Source organism: Mirounga leonina, unplaced genomic scaffold, assembly GCF_011800145.1.
Source record: "Mirounga leonina isolate KUSES-001 unplaced genomic scaffold, KU_Mleo_1.0 Mir_101664, whole genome shotgun sequence".
Classification (NCBI taxonomy): domain Eukaryota; kingdom Metazoa; phylum Chordata; class Mammalia; order Carnivora; family Phocidae; genus Mirounga; species Mirounga leonina.
Window position 1 is genome coordinate 15,439,164 of NW_023270175.1, and position 25,363 is coordinate 15,464,526.

At 38.7% G+C, this 25,363-nt stretch overlaps 1 protein-coding gene across 1 annotated transcript in view; it reads right to left on the reverse strand.

Moving 5' to 3' along the window:
• TENM1 (teneurin transmembrane protein 1) overlaps positions 1–25,363 on the reverse strand; it is a 785,358-nt gene that overhangs the window by 472,189 nt on the left and 287,806 nt on the right. The window contains exons 4-5 of the mRNA XM_035008354.1: positions 4,394–4,654; positions 2,501–2,557 (exon numbers count right to left, since the gene is read on the reverse strand). Coding sequence (XP_034864245.1) covers positions 2,501–2,557; positions 4,394–4,654 — 318 coding nt within the window. The remainder of the gene's footprint in view (positions 1–2,500; positions 2,558–4,393; positions 4,655–25,363) is intronic.

The following is a 25,363-nucleotide window of genomic DNA, read 5'->3' on the forward strand; positions in this document are numbered from 1 at the left end:
AGGTTATAGCATGTCGGAGACTTAAATTCAATTAAGGGTAACCAAATAGAGTTTATGAAAATGAGAAAAAATAAATATTTTGAAAAGCTTAACTAATTAATGAAATGAAAGAAACAAGTCCTTCTAGACATGATTTTGGAAATGTAAGTAGGAAATCCAAGTCATAATCTAGGATGGACAGAATTGAAAGCATCCTTGAAATCATGTCTCAGAATCTTTCTCAGTTGAATAACTCACCCAAATTAACAATTTCCCCTATCTCCACTTTTCTCCCACATTTACAGGAGTGAGGCTTAAATCATCCTGAGCTGGTCTATGATATTGTGCCTACTGCATCATCAATAATCTCAAAATCAGAATGTATAGGAAGACAGAACTAAAAGAAAGTGTCACTGACACTAACTGAGGCACAAGGATGGGGTGGCATGGAGTCTCAGACAGTAAAATATATAAATCTTAAAAATTTTATGCCATTTTACTCTTTTCAAATATAGTATATAAAAAGTCAGATTAATGAAAAAGATGCCCTTCTAGGCCTCCTTCCATGAATGGATGAGATCAATGGGAAATAAATAGCAATAGTTGCACACAAACATCAAGTTCAATTCACTGAAAATAACTATTTCTTCAAATTAATATGCTTTTAGAAAAAGCATTTATACTCTCATCTTAACTCAAACCTTCTTTGTGAGAACCTAGGGAAATGTTGAAGACTGCTCAAGCCTGGTTATCACTGATTGAAAATTTATAGAACCAAATTGGTGAAATCATACTATAGGTCATAAATTAAGACTCTAAACTGTATACTCTTTATTGAAAATTAGTAGTAGGAGTCAGCATAAGATGTATAGAACTCTCACCGAGAAGGGAAAAGTTGTTTAAGTTCACATTATATGTGAGTTAAGGAAGGAAAGGAATGGCTATTTGGAAAATAATCAGTTGCACTTAGCTAGCTGGTTTCTGAATTTCTGTTTTAACTCTTCCTCCTATGTAAAATCTGGATAAAAAGAGAATCTATTTCGCAGAGTGATCATGAGGATGATATCAGATAAAGATACCAAAAGTGTGTTTGGAAATCGAAGTGCTGATCAATAATAATAGTGAACATTCAAATTGTACTTATGTGTTACAAATACTATTCTAAATCTTCATATACATTAATTTATTCAATCGTCACAAAACCCTCATGGTAGACATTAACATTATCCTTATTTTACAGATGATGAAATTCAGGCACAGAAACTTCATATAATTTTCCCAAGGTCACACAGCTGGGATTTAAACTTAGGTTGTCTGGCTCCACAGTCCAAACTTATAATCACTATGCTCCACTGCCTCTCAAAAGTTGACATCATTCTTGGAGGTACATATTGGGCCAATAGAGTCTTGCAGTAAGGATGAGTTTTTAGCAGACTGGATCATTGGTTTTCCTTGGCAGCCCAGCCCAATTTTGTGATACCCTATCCAGTTCCGAAAATAAACCATAAGGAAAATAAACCTACAAGGAAAAGATAGGATGCGTGTCCTTTACTCCTGCGTCTTCCAACTCTGTCTCAGTAAATAGTATTTCACGATCAAGGTAGATAGATAGTTGATTAGACTGAGGGCCAAATGAAACTGAATAGTTTCATTCTTGAAAGTCCCTAATACACCCAAGGAATAAGACTCAGTAATACAATATAGTGGCTCACCCCAGCATGCAGTTCTCATGGTGGGGTAGGGGAGGATAATGTGCATTTTGATAAAGCTCATTCTGATATATCTTTCCTCTGATCCCTTCCCCTGGCCACCTTCCAATTTTGAGTCACTGCCCTGTGGTCAGATGTGAAGATCTGATTTTGATTTCATCAAAATCATTTATAAATATTGCTTTCAGTATGCCTCACAAAAAGAGGCAAAACTTAATGGGTGCAATGAAGACAAAAGTAAAAAGGACACCAATATCCCCTCACTGAAAAACTGATACAGTATAAACAGAGGTTTACAGGGAAGAATGAACAACATTTCTTTCATCGAAGGTGTTATTTATAATTGATGACATGGATATAGCAGGATTCTAAACCCAAGCCGTAGCATCTGAAGGAAAAGATCAAAGCCATTTGCTAGGTGTTCTAAAGTTATGACAATATCTGGATTAAATTAATGACTAAAGCCATGCAAAAAATCATAGATAATGTAGGAAATCATGAGGCCAAACCCAACTCAACTTGATTTAAAATCTTCACCTCCATGCTAAATAATGTTTCCCTATCCCACCTTAGATCTTGTCTTGTCCTTGTCCCCAGCTCCTGCCTCACCTCCTCTTCACTACCAACATACAGACATGAAGTTTTCCAGAGGAAAGCAAACCAGTAAGCAGCCAATGAACTAATCTTTGACAGGTTAAATAACCAGCCCTGTGTGTTGTTTGTCAGGGGGGCAGGGTTCCACTTTGTGGGGTGGGCGTCAGGGATGGGGTGAGGCAAAAATAATCAGTGGTCAAATATTTGGAAACACTTACCTTGAGTAGACCCAGCTGGAGCCTCCATGTCACAACAAACAGGAGAGAATTTAAAACCTGTAATACCAAACATTTTATGAATTAATCCTTATCCAACTCAGCTGGGATTCTTCAATCTTTAGCCCATATCCTTCATCTGGTAGTATTTTTTCAGTAACAGATTCAATGAAATATGATTCACATATCATAATGTTCACCTTCTTAAAATGTATAATTCAGTAGTTTTTAGTACTTTCACAGAGTTCTGTAACCATCACCAATATATAATTCCAGAATTACTTCATTACCTCAAAAGAAACCCCATACACCTAGGGTCTTACAGAAGTGGAAGAATGGTGGAAACCCATGGAGAAATTTCTTTTATTTTAATGTTTTGATGCAGTGAACTGGCTATATTACTTCATATGTCAGGAGTGACATGAAGGACAACAAGAAGTCTTGGTGATGCAGGAGATCATTTAACACTCCTTTTCACATAAATGTGGTCATTAGTTTTTCTGTTTCACAGCTGAAGCCCAGAGAACTTTAGAGACCAGTCCAAGGTCTCATAACTTCCATCCTAATGCTCTTTCACTTACATGACTATGCATACATAGATCATCTATGTTCCCTTCTCATTTCCATAATTCCCCTCCTCGCTCTTGGCCAAAGCCAGCAATATATACATACATACATGAAAATAAACTAAAACAAAATCAAGACCCCAAGGATACTTGGTGATATTACAAAATGTTATGGTCTATCATTAAGGAAATGATATTTTAACTAGTGGGCAAATGGTCATTCCTGATTGTATCATTGTGGCCATTGTCCCCTATGGGCTGAACCAGGCAGAGGAGGATAGGAGAGAAAAAGCTGTAGGTATAGGACGGTTGGCTACCTCTCTGCCACCTGAGAAAATACTAATTAGTCACTGCTCACAGAGCAGGCCTGTGGTCACGGTAATGGCACCTATGAAGTTTAGACAAACAGAATGATGAAGAGCCCAGATTAATGTGTTTAATAAGTATTAATGTGCTTTTTATGAAAGGATTCCATAAGAGTAGGGACAGAGGAACAGAAGTAAAATAAACTAACCTCTTTCCAACAAATCAAAAAGACAAAACTTTTCTGTTTCTAAAAGTTGTAAGAAAAGAATATATAATTACAATTTAATGATACTGTATTATTACTTACTGTCTGGCAAATGGCTGAAGTTAATTTACCTTCTGGGTTTTTTTTTAATTGTTTCAGTCTAACCTGGTTAATTTGAATCTGTCTGTACACTTGATAGGTTAATCTGAATTAAGAGAGCACATACAGTCATTCATCTCGTTCATATATTGATATAAAGCCAAAATACATGAAATGAGTACTTTCTTTTTTTTTTTTTAAGATTTTATTTATTTATTTGAAAGAGAGAGAATGGGAGAGAGAGAGAGAGCACATGAGAGGGGGGAAGGTCAGAGGGAGAAGCAGACTCCCCGCCTAGCAGGGAGCCCGACGCGGGACTCGATCCCGGGGACTCCAGGATCATGACCTGAGCCGAAGGCAGTCGCTTAACCAACTGAGCCACCCAGGCGCCCCGAAATGAGTACTTTCTATAATAAACACCACTAGTAGTGCACTGGAAAATAAAGATGAAAATAAAAGGTGAGTAATAAATACGACATGCACAATATCGCTGACGACATGAGATTATTTCCCTTGGGGGATCACCAGAAATAAAAAGCATTTTATCTATCATTATAAATAAATGTGTCTATTTGCCAGATACTTGGGAACCCACTAACCTGCATTTCTAAGTTGCACAGTACATGAAAGATAAGCAGACATAGGGAAGGAAAACAAATCAAAGGCTAAAAACCGCATTTTCTCTGGGTTTTACTTAAACAGTATAGATAGTTCTATTACCATTCTCCCCATCCGACTTCCTTTCATGTTCTGTGTCAGTCAAGGACAGTGCAGAGTTGGCCCGGCTGGACAAACAGGAACTGTGTTCTGATTTCATCCCCCGTATCCACATTCTCAGAGCGTGGTCAGGTGAGGCCGCCCCTTCCGTCTCCGTGTCCACATCAGAGCCCATCTCTAGCTGGTAGCCATGCCGAGAAACACTGTGCATGTCTGTCTGGTAGCCAGAGCACAGAGTGTGAGGAGTTTCACAGAATTCCATCTCTGAGAAGAAACGAAGTTCAGAGAAAAAGTTTAGAAATAGGAAGAAAGACCCGATAAAATTCTACTTTTTGTCCTTATCTCCTCCCTCCCCCCTTGCTAATAATTATGTGCTTTTGCAAACTTAGAATTCTGGCCTTTTTATTTATGGTAGCTAGGCTTCTGTGCTTATTTTGCACTTCTGTGTCTGAAAATTATGCTCCTGTTGATTCTTACAAGGCTCTGGAAAAAGCATGCTCAAAATAGCTTTATAGCTACAATTTTAGGTTACACAAAATGTAATGAAATAAGTGAGTGCAAAGGAGTACAAAGTGTAGAAAGCTGTCCTTTAAAAGATATTTTTCTCCGGGGCGCCTGGGTGGCTTAGTCGTTAAGCGTCTGCCTTTGGCTCAGGTCATGATCCCAGGGTCCTGGGATCGAGCCCCGCATCAGGCTCCCTGCTCAGCAGGGAACCTGTTTTTCCCTCTCCCTCTGCCACTCTCCCTGCTTGTGCTCTCTCTGTCAAATAAATAAATAAAATCTTTAAAAAAAAAAAGATATTTCTCTTCTAAGAAGAATATATATGATCTATAGAGCACAGCTATGCTTAAAATATTAAAATTATTGGCTTTCCTAAGTATTTCATACACATTAGGGTTAAGAATAAAAAATTCAATGTGAAAAATCTGGGGAAAAACATTACATATTTAAACATACTTCTCTAAAGTCTGTTTCCCAAAACACATTAGCCTAACCACTGAAACTATGAGTGCTTAATGTCATTATTTCCCATTGTCTCCAAAGGAGTTTGAGGCCTACCTGAGGCTAATTATTCTGCTTCATTCATTCTTTCAACAAATACATAAAAAATACTCAATTGTATATTACACCTCAGCAGGGCTTCACGGTTGGGATTCCCCCCACCCTTTCTCCCAAGTCTTAGATCTCTATAATGCTTAGGATCTTAGCGATGCTGTAATGAATCCCCTCTTTTTACAGTTGAGGAAAATAAAGTCCAGAGAGTAGGTATCATTTGTCTATTGCCCGTGTCAGGTAGAAACAGATCCCTTTTTCCTAAAACACCCATCTGGGCATGGTTTCTGCTAGACACCGGCGAAACCCCATCCACTTATTGCATGAATATCAGGCATTCAGTCTTACAGTCAATCTTGCATTCAATTATGGCAAGGTGTCAAAAAGGGGAAAAGATGCTTTAACAGTCCCTAATAAGTTAATGAAAAATGACCACATGCCAAGATATATCACCTGAAATGTCCATGTAATACTTAGATAAGGTAATCCGGGGATGTTGTACACTATATAGGATTTTCTCAGACTGACATCAGAGACAGGGTATGTCATTTGGCCAGGAGGAAGCTTAACTGAGTGCATCTAATCCTTAGCACATATCAATAAAATGCAAACCCTAAAATGAATTTAATTCTTTGAATACAGAAAGTGCTAGAATTTAGATAGACCATACACTAGAAAGAAGAGTGCAGAATATGAATATGTGTTTCAAAAATAGCTGTTTTTGAACATATAATTGCCAAAAAAGGGTTTAATGAATCAAATCTTAATGCTTATTTAATGGCCATTAGGTGCTCAGCACTGTGCTCTACAAAACAGATACTGTGGGCAGAGAAGGCTACTATAATGTATTAGGATAATTCAATTATAAATTAATTTTTTCAGGGTTATAAGTCACTGCTAAGCACATTACTGATGATTTCTGTGCTGCATGTCTCTAAGAGTAATTCTGTTTTTCTACAAAAATTTGTCTAAATTCCAAAGGAGTAATGTTTTAAAAATAGGCATGGTTTCCACCTGTCAAACATATAACCTCAGGAAACTGTGCTTCTCCTTGACATAAGGCTAAAAGTAAAAATCCATTTTGCCCAGTATAAATCTTAGTGATCTAGAATATTGTGACCAATTAATATTCATGCCTCTTATTTTCACAGTGTTTCATTATCCAATCCTACTGTGCAATTGTTGCTACAGCAACCTGATCGTGAACCTGTCAGCTTGAAGCTGCAGGAAAGGAATTTTATATAGGTCTGCATTCACAACTTCTTTCCCTCCCCTAGACCAACGCTTCCCAAACTTCAGGATGCTTCAGAATCATAACATGGAAGGCTTGTTTAAAACACAGATTGCGGGGCGCCTGGGTGGCTCAGTCGTTAAGCATCTGCCTTCGGCTCAGGTCATGATCCCAGGGTCCTGGGATCGAGCCCCGCATCGGGCTCCCTGCTCAGCGGGAAGCCTGCTTCTCCCTCTCCCACTCCCACTGCTTGTGTTCCCTCTCTCGCTGTATCTCTCTCTGTCAAATAAATAAAATCTTTAAAAAAAATAAAATAAAATAAAACACAGATTGCTGTGCCTACCCTCCAGTTTCAGTTTCTGATTCCGCAGGTCTGGAGGAAGGCTGGAGAATCTGCATTTCTATCAAGTTCCCAGGTAAAGCCTGGGACCGCACCTTGAAAACTCCATCCCTGGATATTTCCTGAAGTCAGTGGGAGCCAGGAAAAGGGGCGAAGTGAGAGAGCAACCTTACTGGGGCATTACCAAAGATTCTGCAGCAACCAGCTGTAATTCTATTTGGAGATGCAAGAAAGAAAGCATTTGAATTGAATTGCTATGAAGTGTCCCCATTTATTTTCCATGGATTCAGGGCACTAATTAGGAAATTTACTTTCAAAAGCACAGACTTGCATTTATTTTCACTCATACAATGGCACTGAGATGTTATTTTCCAAAGATTACAACATGAGCATCTGAGTCATGGAAAGACATTCACTGGAAAAGGATGAGCAAATAAAAATAAATACACAGCCAATTTGACATTCTGTATAATAAAATACTAGATACGGTTAAAAAATAAAGATCACTGGCAAGTGTAAGAAGAATGTCTTTTTGTTAAAGAGATTTATTTCCCATTCAAAAAGAAATCTGAACATGGATTTGTTCCCTTCTAAGGAAATGTGGTGTAATATGATCAAAAAATTGCATAAGATTTCTATTGGCACCATAGTCTGATCTGAATACAAAGATTAAACCACAAATTCTCTAATTAAATACAACCAGATAAAAGTACACTTCCCTTGGTGATACATAATTAGAAAAAGTAACAATCCAAGTAAGCTATCAGTTGCTTTTTTAATGTCTAAAAAAAATAAAAGGAGAGAAAGAAAAGAAAACATTTCCCTTACTTACAGTAAATGATGTGAACACTTCCCTTTCTTGAAATCAACATTACCACTGTGAATTATTTCCTTAAATACACAAAAGTCTTGGTGGTGTTCAAAATTCCCATAGGATGTATTTTCTATAAAGCTCTTACAATGCACCTTAAGTGGTTGTTTTTAGCCTTGCACATATAGCCTTGTTACCTAAAATACTACATATTCCCTAGAGAAGATGAAGTTCAATTGGATTTATTATAGGTCTATTCTTAACCAAAAAGCTAACCATAAGAGAAATGAAAGTACAATCTTAGGATATCTAAGATTTAAATGGATAGACTGGTACCATGAGAAATTATAATTCAGGAATAAACAGATACAGATGTTGCCAAGTGAATGAAGTACTTGGGGCTTCACAAACATGTATTTAAATTTTATTATAAGGAAAACCTATATTGCAGTCTTGTAAGAGACAAAATCTGAGCAAATCAATACAGTTGAAATCCAATTTTTAAAGGGGGCAAAAGATTTGAATAAATGCCTCACAAAAAAAGGTATACAGATAACCAATAAGCAACTGAAAAGATGCTCCACATCATTAGTCATCAGGAAAATGTAAACTAAAACTGCAATGAGACACCAATACAGCCCTAACCATAATGGCTAAAAAACTTCCGACCACACCAAGTGTTGACAAGGATGTGGAGCAACCATATACACTGCTAGTGAGAAAGTAAAATGGTACAACCACTTTGGAAAGCAATTTGCCAGTTTCCTGAAAATGTAAAGCAATCCTTAACAGGAGAGCAATGCACTCCTGGATACCTAGCCTAAAGAAATGAAAACTTTTGTCCAAACAAAATTATATACAAGATTTAGCTTTATTTACAATAGCTAAAAAGAAGACACAGCCCAAGTGTCCATAAAGAACTGAAAGGAGGGGCGCCTGGGTGGCTCAGTTTGTTAAGCATCTGCCTTCAGCTCAGGTCATGATCCCAGGGTCCTGGGATCAAGCCCCACATCGGGCTCCCTGCTCAGCTGGGAGACTGATTCTCCCTTTCCCCTCTGCTCCTGCTCTCTCTCTCTCTTGCTATCTTTCTCAAATAAATAAATAAAATCTTTAAAAAAAAAGCTGAAAGGATAAACTACCTGTGGTAGATCTATACACACAGGATGTATGGAATACTACTCAGTCCTAAAAATGAATGAGCTATTGATACATGGCAAGATGCATGGACCTCAAAATAATTTTGGGAAAGAAGACCAACAGCATGTCTATATGTATATTTCCCTTTCAATAAAATTCTAGAAAACGCAAACCCATCTACAGTGACAAAGAATAGATTAGCAGTTGCCCGAGGGAGAGAGTGAGGGGGAAGTATAGGACAAAGGCACGCAAGGAAACATTTGGGATGATCTACATGTTTGTTCTCTTGATTGTGACAATAGTTTCACATGTGTATACATGCTGAAGTTTATCAGTTGTACACTTTAAGTGTGTGTAGTTTACTGTACTTGAATTATACCTCTATCGATTTTTTTTAGTGGATTTTATACCACCAAGAAATAGGACAGTGAGGAGACTGGAGAATCAGTTGATTTTCATAGATGGGGCCACAGGTCTCGAGTTAGAAGCAGGCCCTACTCTTTTCCTCCTCGTGGAAGAAAGCACATGTAACATGAAGGAAAATGTAGTCAAAATGCTGTCTTGCTTTTTGTCTAAGCCAACAAGCCATCAAGGCTAACTGATGCATGATTTCTCAGTGATTCTCTAGGGAGCACGTTTTTCCTGGGAATATAACAGTTGAAAGCTAATTTAAGGAGGGAAATGAAGAATGACGCTGATCACTGATGAACTTTCAGCATCAAAGGTAACATTCTGTAGTTGGGGGATCATGAGACTAAGTTGAGTGGATCTGGCACAAAGGCTCACTTTAAGCCACTATTAATGCTAATAAATGAATATATTTTTTAAAATGCTATGAAGTGCCCAGTAAAATGAACTACTGATTTTTTTCTCTGAATCTAGGGATTGATCTTCAGGTGTTCAGCCTGGAGAAGCCATTTATCAAAACTTGAAAGGGAAAGTCATAGTTATCTATATGAGCATTTTTCTAGAAATGCCATTTTTGAGTTTGATAAGCTCAAGACTTTATTTTCCTTAAAATTCCACCCATCCAAACTTCTCCTAAAAAGGGAGCTTTAAGGCATCACACTCCAAATAAATAATTGGAGGTCAAAAAGCATGATTAATCTTACCCATGATGTGAGTGATTTGTGATATAACTTCTAAAGAGTGTAGTCCATTTCCAAAGTAAGGAAGAGGGAAGGGGATAAAATTATTAGCTTTAATTACTATGACTCATAAGAAGCCTTATGGACTACATGCAAAAGCAGGTGTTTTTAATTAGCCATGTTGTTTTTGGATAAGTCACTTAACATCTTGGGGCCCCAGTCTCCTCACTTGTAAAATATTCAGGTCCACCTGGAAATCAATCTCTGGGTAACTCCCTTGTTCTAAAATTCTGTAATTATAACTTGACCCTGTTATGGCAAAATGTGGAAGGGTTAATATTTACAAATGGGGAAAGAGTGGTTTTATAAATCAAGGTACTATTCACAGTTCTATTGTGAAGGATAATCATACATGTTAGCTAAATAAGATCTTGTGTCATGATTACGAGTCTTGCAATATTAAAGTCCTGATACAGCTTAGGTATCCACTGTGAGTTGCAAGATTAGTGATAGAGTATATAAAATACATAATGTAAAAAAAAATCAACTGAGTAAATAATTATTCATCAAATATAAAATTGTCAGTTTATAAACATGGCTATTGCAAACAGTACTCTATAGCATAATGAATAAAAAGTCACACAATTAAATAGTATCGCTAATAATTCATTACTGGCTCTAGGGAAAAATATAATGAGTTATTATAATCTTAAACAAGAGAAGGAAGGAAGGAAGGAAGGAAGGGAGGGAGGAAGGAAGAAAGGAAGGAAAGAAGGAAGGAAGGGAGGAAGAAAGGAAGGAAAGAAGGAAGGAAGGGAGGAAGAAAGGAAGGAAGGAAGGAAAGAAGGAAGGAAGGGAGGGAGGCAAAGAAGTGAGCAATGCTAGAAAGGACACATTTCCCTACTGGGTACCACTTTGTGTTTCTCAGTGTAGTGGGTTTGAAAATAAAATCCTATCAAATTGTCAAACAATCAGTTCATGTAAGTTTACTTAAACACAGCTCCACTGAACACCCACTCAATTTCAAGTCAAGAAAACAAAACAAAACAGACTTCTCTGATCTTAGTCTTAGAAAATTAGCCCAATTTAATTTCTTCTTCACTTACTTCATGAAAAAGCTTTACCGAATGCACAGTACGGTACTAGGCACTGAGCAGAGTGAGTTAACAGGACCATGTCATGTCCTTTGGCAAGTTCCACAGAGAGCTTTGTTAAAGGTACAAATGACAACAAAGTAATAAAGGCACACCACCCAGACATGACCTTTATTTTTCTGCTGAGGGCTTATCAGTCTTTTCTGGGGCACAGCAGAGAAAGAGTGCTCCCACATGTACATCTGGAGCCTGTGGTTATCAGAGGACTTAAAGAAAACAGCAAAGCTTCCTAAGCCTAATCTCCCCCCTCATGGTTTCAAATGTACCCATTATCTCGGTACTCAGGACCTACCAATTATGCCCTATTTAATTTTCAAGATTTCTCCATCTGTCAGTACAGTGACAAGCACAGCAAAAAATCTGGGCAGAGTTAAAAGCCTGAAATAGAAATGTTCATGCTTTGTGACCAATACTGGCTCTGAGCCAACCGAGAAAACAGTTAACAGACGATGTTAATGCCAAAAAGGATGCTCTCAGGAGCCCACCAAGTTGGAAATCTTTAAAAATGGCTCAAACCAGAGAAGGATACAGAATTGTAACAGAAAGTCAAAAGGAAGGGAGATGAGGTAGGAACCTGGGAGAAATCCAAAGGGACTCCAATCATCTTTAGGGAGATAGGAGAACATCTTCAGCAATCTGAGAAGGAAGGACATTTGATATGGAAAGAAGCAACTTCTGCCTATTTTCTTGAACTAATATTCACGTCAGTGCAGGGCCCAGTTAGAGTGTACTCACAGAAGGTGGATGAACTTGCTCTGATGCTAATACACAGCAGGTTCCCCCACAATGAAAAATGTGAGGCTTGCTCTACTGCCTTCGAAATAAGAGTCTGGAAAAATAATCAGGGACTAGAAAAGATGGTGGGAGGGCCTGGACTTCAACAGAAATTTAGATCAATGAGAGCCTGTGCATGTTCCCTTTATTTCAACATTCCGAATGAGACAGAAACTTCCTGGCCTAAATGAGAAATTTTCAGGGCTACTGAACACTGAAAATGCATGGTGCTCAATGGCCCTAAAAATCTCTCATTTCTTACCTTTGTTGGTCCAATTTTCTGACTGTTCATAACACTTTGGAGCCTGAATTCTTATTGACCACTGTGGCCTTCCAGGTATACTTTTGCATTTTCATTATGTTCATGAAGCATGTGAAGCTGTTTGTTTAATGTGTGTGTGCATGTGAATTTTAAAAGGCATTAATCTGCGGCACAAGTCCACTTACAGAAGCGAGATGAGTGAGCTAAAGAGTTAAGTAACCACAAAAAACACTTGTGAGTGCTTCAAACCATACTTAGAAAAGCAAACAACATGACTTCTGTAACATTCTACACTAATCTGTAAGCATTTATTTTGTGATGAATGAGTAAAGATACCAAGATAGAACTGTGCACAGGAGTCATTGTTTATTAAAAAAAAAACAAACAAAAACCAAAAAACTACTGAATAAACTACATTCTGCTTTTTTAGGGGGTTCTCCTTATCATCTTTCAAAGATGCCCCAATTTCCTTTGCCTGTGTATCTCTGGACGTATTGTGCTGACCTCCTGCAGTACCTCTCCCAGCTCTGGTTTTTCACTAATCTGATTCCTAATATCCAGCCTTGGGTCGGTACCTTCACTAAGAATTCTCCAACTTTCCCCTCCCCTCTCCCAATAATCTTACCCTCATCCATCGCATTTCTAATCTTTACTATATATTTTTATACCTGACTGTATATTTCTTTTTTCCCTACATGCGCATCATCTGTATTACTTGCTAAATCAGACCTCCAGATCCTATGGTGTTTTCTAAACTTTTAGTATCTTTCAAAATCAAATAAGATCATTTCCACAAAGCGTTGTATGATTTATTAAGGACTACATAAATACAACGTAGTTTTGTCATCCCCTCAGGCCCTAGAATAATTCTAGTCAAGGACTAATAATTAAATACTGAAGTTTTAAAATCAGTAGTTAATAGGGAAGCACTCTTGAAAGGATTAAATTTGTGAATACAATTCCAATGCACATGAGATAGTTTTGCTTACCATAAAACAATGCCTACTGATGCAAATTGAAAAATTGCTATTTTGGTAAATCAGCTATGCATTTCAAATGATAGATGCTCCACAAATTTGCCAAGAAGAGAGAGACAGCAGCCCACTGGCTGTGGATTCAGGAAAAACAATTTATAGCAATATCAGACTAATGGAGAGCACGTTCTCTCTATTGTCTTCTGACTGAAATAGTATCACAAAGGAAGCTGCCCTCACTATATTGTTTGGCTTAATGAATTGGGAAATGACTCCCTATTAAAATTCTTCAAAATATACCCCAGGGTATAGAACTGGGAAGCTTCTTAGAACCAGTCTAAAAGCCTTGGTAAAGACGATCTTTCAGCTAGCTTGGATGGGAACTTCTTTCATCCTTCTCATCCATCAGTTTCATCCCATTTACCAGATAGAAATTACCATCTTGGCAGATCTGGAGAGTGTCCTGGAGTGAGTAGGTGGCTCCTTGAAAAGACTGTTTTCATGAAATGTGTTTTTCAGGAATATAAAAGAAGAAACTCTCCAAATGGGCAAAGATTACAGAAAGGACTCTTAGGACACTCATCATGGACTTCTGAATGTGAATTCTCTTTATGGGAAAACACTAAATTCTAGAGAATTTGAAACCTTAAAACATTAAATTCTTGACTTCTAGTCAAGATAGAACCAAATTTATTGGGGGACCAAATTTATTCTACCTGAAACAATAACAACAAAAACCAGATAAAATATAGGAAATGACCATGTTTTAGATGTTGGGCAACAAAGGAGAGTGATTCCTGAGATAAGGGAAATGCATGAGAAGAACCCTATGGTTGCCTCAGTTTACTGTCTGCAAAGAGTTTCCAGGCCTCAACACAGGAAGGGAGAACATAGGTGGATCCCAGCAGCTTCTCTAAGTTGAGGAGATGGACCTGGTAGTCCGGGAAAGCCAAGACAGCTAGAGTTTGCAGTACAGAGTACCAAACAGGAGAGAGCTGCATAGAAAGAGAACTCCAGAGACCTGCAGAGCTCCCCCACTCCAAGCCCCCATTAGTCACTGGAGTCCTGAATGGCACAGGCATGGAAGAAAACCACCTGAGACTGGACAACGAACCACCTGAAAGGATTAAAGGAAACAACTTTGAATCTGAAAGAGGGCTGGAAACAGTCCCCGTTCTCAACAGCCAGAGTGAAAAAATCTCATAATTCATGGGCACTGAGCACATTCCAATAAACCCATCATAAGTTGAAAATACTGGAAGTCAAAAATGCATGTAATACACCTAACCGAATGAACATCATAGCTTAGCCTAGCCTAACTTCAGTGTGCTCGGAACACTTACAGGAGCCTACAGTTGGGCGAAATCATCTAACACAAAGTCTATTTTATAATAAAGTATTGACTATCTCATGTAACTGATTGAGTACTGTACCAAAAGTGAAAAACAGGATGGTTGTATGGGTGCAGAATGGTTGTCAGTGTACTAGTTGCTGACCCTCGTGATAGCACAGCTGCCTGGGAGCTCTGGCTCATGATCATGAGAGAGTTTTGTATCCCATATCAGTAGCCTGGGAAAAGATCGAAATTCAAAATTCCAAGTACTGTTTCTATTGAATGCATGTTGCATTCACACCATCATAAATGGAAAAATCGTAAGTTCAGCCATGTTATGTAAACCATTTATGTAAAATGCAAACTAATCTCTAGTGACAGAAAGCAGATCAGTGGGTGCCTGGGAGTGGGGTGGATGGGGAGTGGTAGAGAGAAAAGCATTATAAAGGGGCAAGAGGAAGCTTTTGGGAGGTGATAGATATGTTCACTATAATGATTGTCGTGATATTTTCATGGGTCTATAAGGTTATCAAAATTTGCCAAATTGCACACTACAAATATGCACAGTTTATGGTATATTATACCTTGATAAACAAGTTTTTAGAACATAGAAGTAGGAAACAAGAATGTTTTCTGCTTGCCTAATTTAAATGTCCCAGTTGAACACTGGGAACAATGGAACAAAGTAACGTGATTGATAATACTAAAAAATCAATCTGTGTTCAGAAACTGCCACGAATGAGGGAAATGACAGATGAATTCCTCTTGTCTGCCATTTTGCCTTCACCCCAGTGGAATCACAAGGGCTTCAATTCTGGACACTGAAATTCCAAAATGCTTAGATCATTATAAGCTGATGTACACATGATCAACAAATTAGGTTTGATCCTAATGTGGCAGGAAGGATTCCTGGGCCAATCTGGGCTGAGCAATAAAGTACCATGACAAAGCAGGTAGTCTTCATACCAGTGACACACATTTGCCATTCCTACCTAGCAAGCTACTTGCCTTTGTTTTATTCTATAGCTACAGATTTCTCTCATGATCCTGGCTAATCATTCTGATCAAAAGCATGTCATTTGTTTCAAAGAAGACTAAGATGAGAGGATCTGGTTAACTTAGTGCAAATGCAGCCCTACTCTTTAAACAACTTTCAAAATCTACCTCTCAACAATGAGAGGTTAGTGATGTTCCCTTTGTTTACCACTAATTTCTGCAAAAGCTCTTTAGTAGCATACACACACACACACACACACACAGAGTCAATGGCTGCATGTGTTATTATATAGATATCTATATCTATATTATAGTTATTATATATATTATATACAGTAGCATAGTAGTCAAACACTCTAGTATTCTGGGCCACTGTTGACCTCGTTCTGAAGTACAGTTGATCTGAAATGATAGAAGTATTTTTGAGAGTGTGATTACATTATAGTCCTACCAGTACAAACTTATACTTAGAAAGAAAGGTCATTCTCCATTTACTGTGGAAACTGGGAAATTAATCTACCTCAATTACCAGTAAATTCACTCATAACTGACAAACTACAAGGTTTTAGACTAAACCACTTGGATTACTAGTTCTAATTTCAAAGCACATATTGTCCAGTTCTACAGCACAAGTGGATGGAGGTCAAGCTACCAAGGAACATGCAGTTTTACACATTAAAAAAAAAAAAAGAAAGTACATCCAAACATGAATTTAGTATCTTCTATGTACCAGGCCCCGAAACATACATTATTTGATTTAACCCTCAAAGTATGCCTTCTGAGATAGGCAATTATTTTTTGAAGATTTATTTATTTGAGAGAGAGAGAAAGCAAGCAGTGGGGGGGGGGGCAGAGGGAGAGAGAGAATCTCAAGCAGACTCCACGCTGAGTGTGGAGCCCAATGTGGGGCTCAATCACACAACCCTGAGATCATGACCTGAGCCGAATCCAGGAGTCAGTCACTTAACCGACTGTGCCACCCAGGCACCCCAAGAAAGGTTATTATTCTCCCTATTTTTCAAAAAAAAAAAAAGCAACTGAGGCTCAAAGAGAGATTAAGTAAAGTCTAAGTCCACACAGATACCAACTGGCAAAGTGAACTCAGAACAATTTTAACAGAATCCTAATCACCTTATACAGCATATGAAGTTATATAAGTAGCACATTCAAATTCACAGTCTAGTTCTCATTTGTGCAATGTGTGTGTGGCTGGTGCAAGAACTTCCTGCTTCTCGCCTCCCAGGTCTCATTCAGCTCGCTGCTGTTTCCATCTGGATTTTCACAGCCAGCCGCCAAAATACTTTGAGGGATATGGAAGCTGGGAGACAATGGGCATTTCCTCTGTCACTGACAGTATAAAAAACAGACCCTTAAACTGTGCATATATTAGCTCATTGTTCTTGTATGAATTTAATGTATTTTTATACCTCCTTTTGAAGTATTATTCCATTTGGCACTAATTCTTATGGATTCACTTCACCGGCATCATGTCACTTTGACTCACTGAAAATAACAGTGATATTTTAGAGCATATTCTGTGTTTCCAGACAACACAAACAACATCTGTGTCCACAGGCGGACAAATAAAAGAAAACGTTGGCCTCTCCTGTGTTCAGCTCTCTAGCTCACAGCAGCTGCCTTGAGGAGAGATTTGAAATTATTTAACAACATTAACAAAGATGAGATGAATATTATTCATTGGGAATTGTGTGTTGGGGTATTACTTCAGCACATTATCACCCAGCCAGAGGAGACAATCAGATCAAAATTGGGGGCATTTCCTGTTTACAAGGTAGCATTATCATCTCAGGCTAAATAGACTGAGCCTAAATCTGGGATCTACACAAAGAATTTTACATGTATCACAGCATTCAGAGAAAGACTTTGAGTTGAAAATATTCTACAGTTTCTGATTAAATGTTGAGGAAGAGTTTTATTTTAAATTTATTGAGGAAGTATGAAATTAGATAAAAGCATGCATCTCTTTAGCTATCATTTAGTGCTAATACTGCAGGTGAGTTCCACAAAATGCGTCTTTCAAAACCTCTTAAAGCTAGAAAGCAAATACAAACAGCAACAGTAGCATTAGTGCTTTTGAATTGGAAACTTATATGGCCCAATTCCTTATTCACATTGCCCGAAACATTTAACGTGAACAAGCAAATGAACATTTCAGGCACTTAAGAAACAATGGACAATTTATATACATGAGTGCAATCATGCTCATTTTACAGATTTTAGAAAGATTTGCAGGTCAAACAATCTATGAGGATTGCTCAAGGACATTAATGGTATACAGGACCGATGCAATATGAGCCTACACAATGCCTGAACAGTTGTCTCCACTCAATCCCCAAATCATCTTGGGGGACAAAAGACTCCAAAAAAACCAGCCAAACAGAGATATGATGTTACATTGACAAAACATGTTTGGCTGGACATTCACTTTGGACACAGTTACTGGCTTTCACTAGTTCCAAGGTTTGTCCTACAAATGATTCTAAGGTAAGTCCGTTCCTTCTGTCCATTTATTTGTCCTTTAGCCTCTCCCACTCCATACCTAGCATCCAATATTTTAATTTCCATACTTTCACTTCCTTATCTAGGAACTGACTAAACCATTTATTTATTCTCCCTTTCTTTTTCAAATGTTCCTTTTTTTCAGCCAATGCCTCAAAGTGCAGTCCTGTGCCAGCAAATCTGATAAATCTAAGCTAGGTTTAGTATACTTGCTCTTTCCAAACCCATGCCAAATTACATAGTATCATTTTTAAAAAAGATTTTATTCATTTATTTGAGAGAGAGAGTGAGAGAGCATGAGAGCAGGGTGAGTGGCAGAGGGAGAAGCAGATTCCCTGATGAGCAGGGAGCCTGTTGAGGGACTCGATCGTGGGACTCCGGGATCATGAACCGAGTCAAAGGCAGACGCTCAACCGACTGAGCCACCCAGGGATCCTACATAGTATCATTTTTTAAAAAATTTGCTTATGTTATGTTAGTCACCATACATTACATCATTAGTTTTTGATGTAGTGTTCCATGATTCATTGTTTGTGTATAACACCCAGTGCTTCATTCAATATGTGCCCTCTTTAATACCCATCACCAGGCTAACCCATCCCCCCACTCCCCTCCCCTCTAAAACCCTCAGTTTGTTTCTCAGAGTCCTAGTCTCTCATGGTTCATCTCCCCCTCCATTCCCCCCCTTCATTTCACCCTTCCTACTATCTTCTTTTTTTTAACATATAATGTATTATTTGTTTCAGAGGTACAGATTTGTGATTCAACAGTCTTACACAATTCACAGCGCTCACCATAGCACATACCCTCCGCAATGTCTATCACCCAGCCACCCCATCCCTCCCACACCCCACCACTCCAACAACTCTCAGTTTGTTTCCTGAGATTAAGAATTCCTCATATCAGTGAGGTCATATGATACATGTCTTTCTCTGTTTGACTTATTTCACTCAGCATAATACCCTCCAGTTCTATCCACATCGTTGCAAATGGCAAGATTTCATTCCTTTTGATGGCTGCATAATATTCCATTGTATATATGTACCACATCTTCTTTATCCATTCATCTGTCGATGGACATCTTGGCTCTTTCCATAGTTTGACTATTGTGGACATTGCTGCTATAAACATCGGGGTGCACGTACCCCTTCGGATGCCTACATTTGTATCTTTGCGGTAAATACCTAGTAGTGCAATTGCTGGGTCGTATGATAGCTCTATTTTCAACTTTTTGAGGAACATCCATACTGTTTTCCAGAGTGGCTGCACCAGCTTGCATTCCCACCAACAGTGTAGGAGGGTTCCCCTTTCTCCGCATCCCCGCCAACATCTGTCATTTCCTGACTTGTTCATTTTAGCCATTCTGACTGGTGTGAGGTGGTATCTCATTGAGGTTCTGATTTGGATTTCCCTGACATCGAGCGATGTTGAGCACTTTTTCATGTGTCTGTTGGCCATTTGGATGTCTTCTTTGGAAAAATGTCTGCTCATGTCTTCTGCCCATTTCTTCATTGGATTATTTGTTCTTTGGGTGTTGAGTTTGATAAGTTCTTTATAGATTTTGGATATTAGCCCTTTATCTGATATGTCATTTGCAAATATCTTCTCCCATTCTGTCGGTTGTCTTTTGGTTTTGTTGACTGTTTCTTTTGCTGTGCAAAAGCTTTTTATCTTGATGAAGTCCCAATAGTTCATTTTTGCCCTTGCTTCCCTTGCCTTTGGTGAGGTTTCTAGAAAGAAGTTGCTGCGGCTGAGGTTGAAGAGGTTGCTGCCTGTGTTCTCCTTTAGGACTTTGATGGACTTCCGTCTCACATTTAGGTCTTTCATCCATTTTGAGTCTATTTTTGTGTGTGGTGTAAGGAAATGGTCCAGTTTCATTCTTATGCATGTGGCTGTCCAATTTTCCCAACACCATTTGTTGAAGAGACTGTCTTTTTTCCACTGGACATTCTTTCCTGTTTTGTCGAAGATTAGTTGACCATAGAGTTGAGGGTCCATTTCTGGGCTCTCTCTTCTGTTCCATTGATCTATGTGTCTGTTTTTGTGCCAGTACCATACTGTCTTGATGATTAGAGCTTTGTAATAGAGCTTGAAGTCTGGAATTGTGATGCCTCCAGCTTTGCTTTTCTTTTTCAACATTCCTCTTGCTATTCGGGGTCTTTTCTGGTTCCATACAAATTTTAGGATTATTTGTTCCATTTCTTTGAAAAAAGTGGATGGTATTTTGATAAGGATTGCCTTAAATCTGTAGATTGCTTTAGGTAGCATTGACATCTTCACAATATTTGTTCTTCCGATCCATGAGCACAGAACATTTTTCCATTTCTTTGTGTCTTCCTTAATTTCTTTCATGAGTATTTTATAGCTTTCTGAGTGCAGATCCTTTGCCTCTTTGGTTAGATTTATTCCTAGGTATCTTATGTTTTGGGGTGCAATTGTAAATGGCATCAACTCCGTAATTTCTTTCTTCTGTCTTGTTGTTGGTGTATAGGAATACCACTGATTTCTGTGCATTGGTTTTATATCCTGCCACTTTACTGAATTCCTGTAAGAGTTCTACCAGTTTTGGGGTGGAGTCCACATAAAGTATCATATCATCTGCAAGGAGTGAGAGTTTGACTACTTCTTTGCCAATTCAGATACCTGTTATTTCTTTTTCTTGTCTGATTGCTGTGGCTAGAACTTCTAGTAATATGTTGAATAGCAATGGTGATAGTGGACATCCCTGCCGTGTTCCTGACCTTAGGGGGAAAGCTCTCAGTTTTTCCTCATTGAGAATGATATTCGCTGTGGGTTTTTCATAGATGGCTTTTATCATATTGAGGTATGTATGTAACCTCTATCCCTATACTCTGAAGAGTTTTGATCAAGAAAGGATGCTGTACTTCGTCAAATGCTTTTTCTGCATCTATTGAGAGGATCATATGGTTCTTGTTCTTTCTTTTTTAATGTATTGTATCGCATTGATTGATTTGTGGATGTTGAACCAACCTTGCAGCCCAGGAATAAATCCCACTTGGTCGTGGTGAATAATCCTTTTAATGGACTGTTGGATCCTATTGGCTAGTATTTTGGTGAGAATTTTTGCATCCATGTTCATCAAGGATATTGGTAATTCTTTTTGATGGGGTCTTTGTCTGGTTTGGGAATCAAGGTAATGGTGGCCTCATAAAATGAGTTTGGAAGTTTTCCTTCCATTTCTATTTTCTGGAACAGTTTCAGAGTATAGGTATAAATTCTTCTTTAAATGTTTAGTAGAATTCCCCTGGGAAGCCATCTGGCCCTGGGCTTTTGTTTGTTGGGAGATTTTTGATGACTGCTTCAATTTCCTTAGTGGTTATAGGTCTGTTCAGGTTTTCTATTTCTTCCTGGTTCAGTTTTGGTAGTTGATACATCTCTACGAATGCATTAATTTCTTCCAGATTATCTAATTTGCTGGCATAGAGTTGCTCATAATATGTTCTTATAATTGTTTGTATTTCTTTGGTGTTGGTTGTGATCTCTCCTCTTTCTTTCATGATTTTGTTGATTTGGGCCATTTCTCTTCTCTTTTTGATAAGTCTGGCCAGGGGTTTATCAATCTTATTAATTCTTTCAAAGAACCAGCTCCTAGTTTCGTTGATCTGTTCTACTGTTCTTTTGGTTTCTATTTCATTAATTTCTGCTCTGATTTTTATTATCTCTCTTCTCCTGCTGGGTTTAGGCTTTATTTGCTGTCCTTTCTCCAGCTCCTTTTGGTGTAGGGTTAGGTTGTGTATTTGAGACCATTCTGGTTTCTTAAGAAAGGCTTGTATTGCTATATACTTTCCTCTTAGGGCCCTTTGCTGCAGCCCATAGATTTTGAACAGTTGTGTTTTCATTTTCATTTGTTTCCATGAATTTTTTAAATTCTTCTTTAATTTTCTGGTTGACCCGTTCCTTCTTGAGTAGGATACTCTTTAGCTTCCATGTAGTTGACTTTTTTCCAACTTTCCTCTTGTGACTGAGTTCTAGTTCCAAAGCATTGTGGTCCGAAAATATGCAGGGAATGATCCTAATCTTTTGGTACCAGTTGAGACCTGATTTGTGACCTAGGATGTGATCTACTCTGGAGAATGTTCCATGTACACTAGAGAAGAATGTGTATTCTGTTGCTTTGGGATGGAATGTTCTGAATATGTCTGTGAAGTCCATTTGGTCCAGTGTGTCATTTAAAGCCTTTATTTCCTTGTTGATCTTTTGCTTAGATGATCTGTCCATTTCAGTGAGGGGGGTGTTAAAGTCCCCTACTATTATTGTATTGTTGTCAATGTGTTTTTTGATTTTGCTATTAATTGACTTATATAATTGGCTGTTCCCATGTTGGGGCATAGATATTTACAATTGTTAGATCTTCTTGTTGGATAGACCCTTTAAGTAGGATATAGTGTCCTTCCTCATCTCTTTAAAATCTAATTTGTCTGATATAAGGATTGCCACCCCAGCTTTCTTTTGGTGTCCATTAGCATGGTAAATGGTTTTCCACCCCCTCCCTTTCAATCTGGGGGTGTCTTTGGGTCTAAAATGAGTCTCTTGCAGACAGCATATTGATGGGTCTTGTTTTTTTTTATCCAATCTGATACCCTGTGTCTTTTGATTGGGGCACTTAGCCCATTTACATTCAGGGTAACTATTGAAAGATATGAATTTAGTGGCACTGTATTGCCTGTAAGGTGACTGTTACTGTATATTGTCTGTGTTCCTTTCTGGTCTATGTTGCTTTTAGGGTCTCTCTTTGCTTAGAGGACCCCTTTCAATATTTCTTGTAGGGCTGGTTTCGTGTTTGCAAATTCCTTTAGTTTTTGTTTGTCCTGGAAGCTTTTTATCTCTCCTTCTATTTTCAATGGCAGCCTAGCTGGACATAGTATTCTTGGCTGCATATTTTTCTCATTTAGTGCTCTGAATATATTATGCCAGTCCTTTCTGGCCTGCCAGGTCTCTGTGGATAGGTCTGTTGCCAATCTAATGTTTCTACCATCGTAGGTTACAGATCTCCCAAGCTGCTTTCAGGATTTTCTCTTTTTCTCTGAGACTCATAAGTTTTACTATTAGATGTCAGGGTGTTGACCTATTTTTATTGTTTTCGACGGGGGTTCTCTGTGCCTCCTGGATTTTGATGCCTGTTTCCTTCCCCAAATTAAGGAAGTTCTCTGCTATAGTTTGCTCCAATATACCTTCTGCTCCTCTCTCTCTTTCTTCTTCTTCTGGGATCCCAATTATTCTAATCTTGTTTCATCTTATGGTATCACTTATCTCTCGAATTCTGCCCTCGTGATCCAGTAGCTGTTTATCTTTCTTTTTCTCAGCTTCTTTATTTTCCATCATTTGGTCTTCTATATCACTACTTCTCTCTTCTGCCTCATTTATCCTAGCAGTTAGAGCCTCCATTTTTGATTGCACCTCATTAATAGCCTTTTTGATTTCAACTTGGTTAGATTTTAGTTCTTTTATTTCTACAGAAAGGGTTTCTCTAATATCTTCCATGCTTTTTTCAAGCCCAGCTAGTATCTTTATAATTGTCATTCTGAACTCTAGTTCTGACATCTGACTATTGTCCATATTGATTAGGTCCCTGGCAGTCAGTACTGACTCTTGTTCTTTTATTTGAGGTGATTTTTTCCGTCTTGTCATTTTGTCCAGAGGAGAATAGATGAATGAGAGAACAAAATGCTAACAGGGTAACAATGACCCCAGAAAAATATACACTAAACAAATCAGAAGAGACCTGAAACAAGGGGAAAAGAAAGGGAAAGAAAGAAAAAAGGAAAAAAAAAGAAAAAGAAAAAGATAAAAAAAAGAATATGATCAAATATGATCAGGCTGGTGAACAGATCAGTGCCACACACTAGATTTTGGGTGTATTTTGGTCTGTTAGAAGAAAATGCCTCCCAAAATTTTAAAGAAAGAAAAGCTTATATATGTACAAAAATAAGGGTAAATATGATGAAGGGATGGAATATGACTGTAAAGATGAAAATTATAAAAGATTTTATAAAAGGAATTGATAAGAAGTTGGTTGAAAAAAGAAAGAAGAGAAATTTAAAAAAAAAAGGAGAGAATGTAATCATGCAGGAGACTAGAACAAAGCCATACACTAGAGATTTAGGGTATATTTTGGTCTGTTAGAAGAAACTGTATCCTAAAATTTTAAATGGAGAACAACTTATATATATACCAAAAATAAGGTTAACTACTATGAAGGATAGAATATGACTCTAAAAATGAAAAGTAAAAAAGACTTTTAAAAAAGGAATTGATAAGATGTTGGTTGAAAAAGGGAAAGAGAAAATTTAAAAAAAAAAAAAAGAAAAAGAAAAAAAGAAAAATTAAAAAAATTTAACTTCAAAAGACTAAAGAATCATGGTAAAAAAGCCATGAATTCTATGTGCGGTATTCCCCTAGCGCTGGAGCTCTGCCGTTCTCATTGATCGGTAAACTTGGTCTTGGCTGGCTGTTCTCGCTGATCTTCTGGGGGAGGGACCTGTTGCCGTGGTTCCCAAATGTCTTTGCCGGAGGCGGAATTGCCCCGCCCTTGCCCGGTCCGGGCTAAGTAACCTGCTCAGGTTTGCTCTCGGGAGCTTTTGTTCCCTGCAAGATTTCCGTACAGCTTTGGAGGACGAGAGTGAAAATGGCGGCCTCCCAGTCTCTGTCCCGGAGGAGCCGAGAACTCGGGGCCCCGCTTCTCAGTAAGCCCCCAGAGAAAAGCCGTCAGTCATTCCCGTCTCCCCGGTCTCCAGCTGCACTCTGTGCTCACCTGGCCTGTGACCGAGCGTTTCTATCTCTGGCACCCAACCCCGAGTGGAGTCTCCAAACCCAGCAGATCCCTGCGGTGCGCTCCCGCGCCACTCCTCCCGGGGGAAGAAGGTGAGTCTCCCCGGATCTGCCGCTTGTTGGGTCCCTGCTGGAGGAGCAGGGGCCCGACTGTGCCGCGGATCACGGTTTATGGCAACCCCGAGCTGAGAACCCGCTCCTCGGCTCCGTCTCTGCAGCCGGCTTCCCCGCTCCGATCCCTGGGAGCTCTGCTGCACTCAGGCACCCCCGGTCTTTCTGTGACCCCGAGTGTCCTGAGTCCACACTGTCCTGCGAGGGTTCCACCCCCCCGCTTAGCCACTGGAGCGACGTCCCTCAGCAGAGCAGACTTCTAAAAGTTCCGATTTTGTGCTCCGCGGCTCTATCACTTGCCAGAAGCGGCCAACGGAAGCCTCCTCCCCTGCCGTCTATCTTCCGGAATATCGCCTCGGATTCACTTCGCACGTCCTACCTTCCAGAAAGTGGTCGCTTT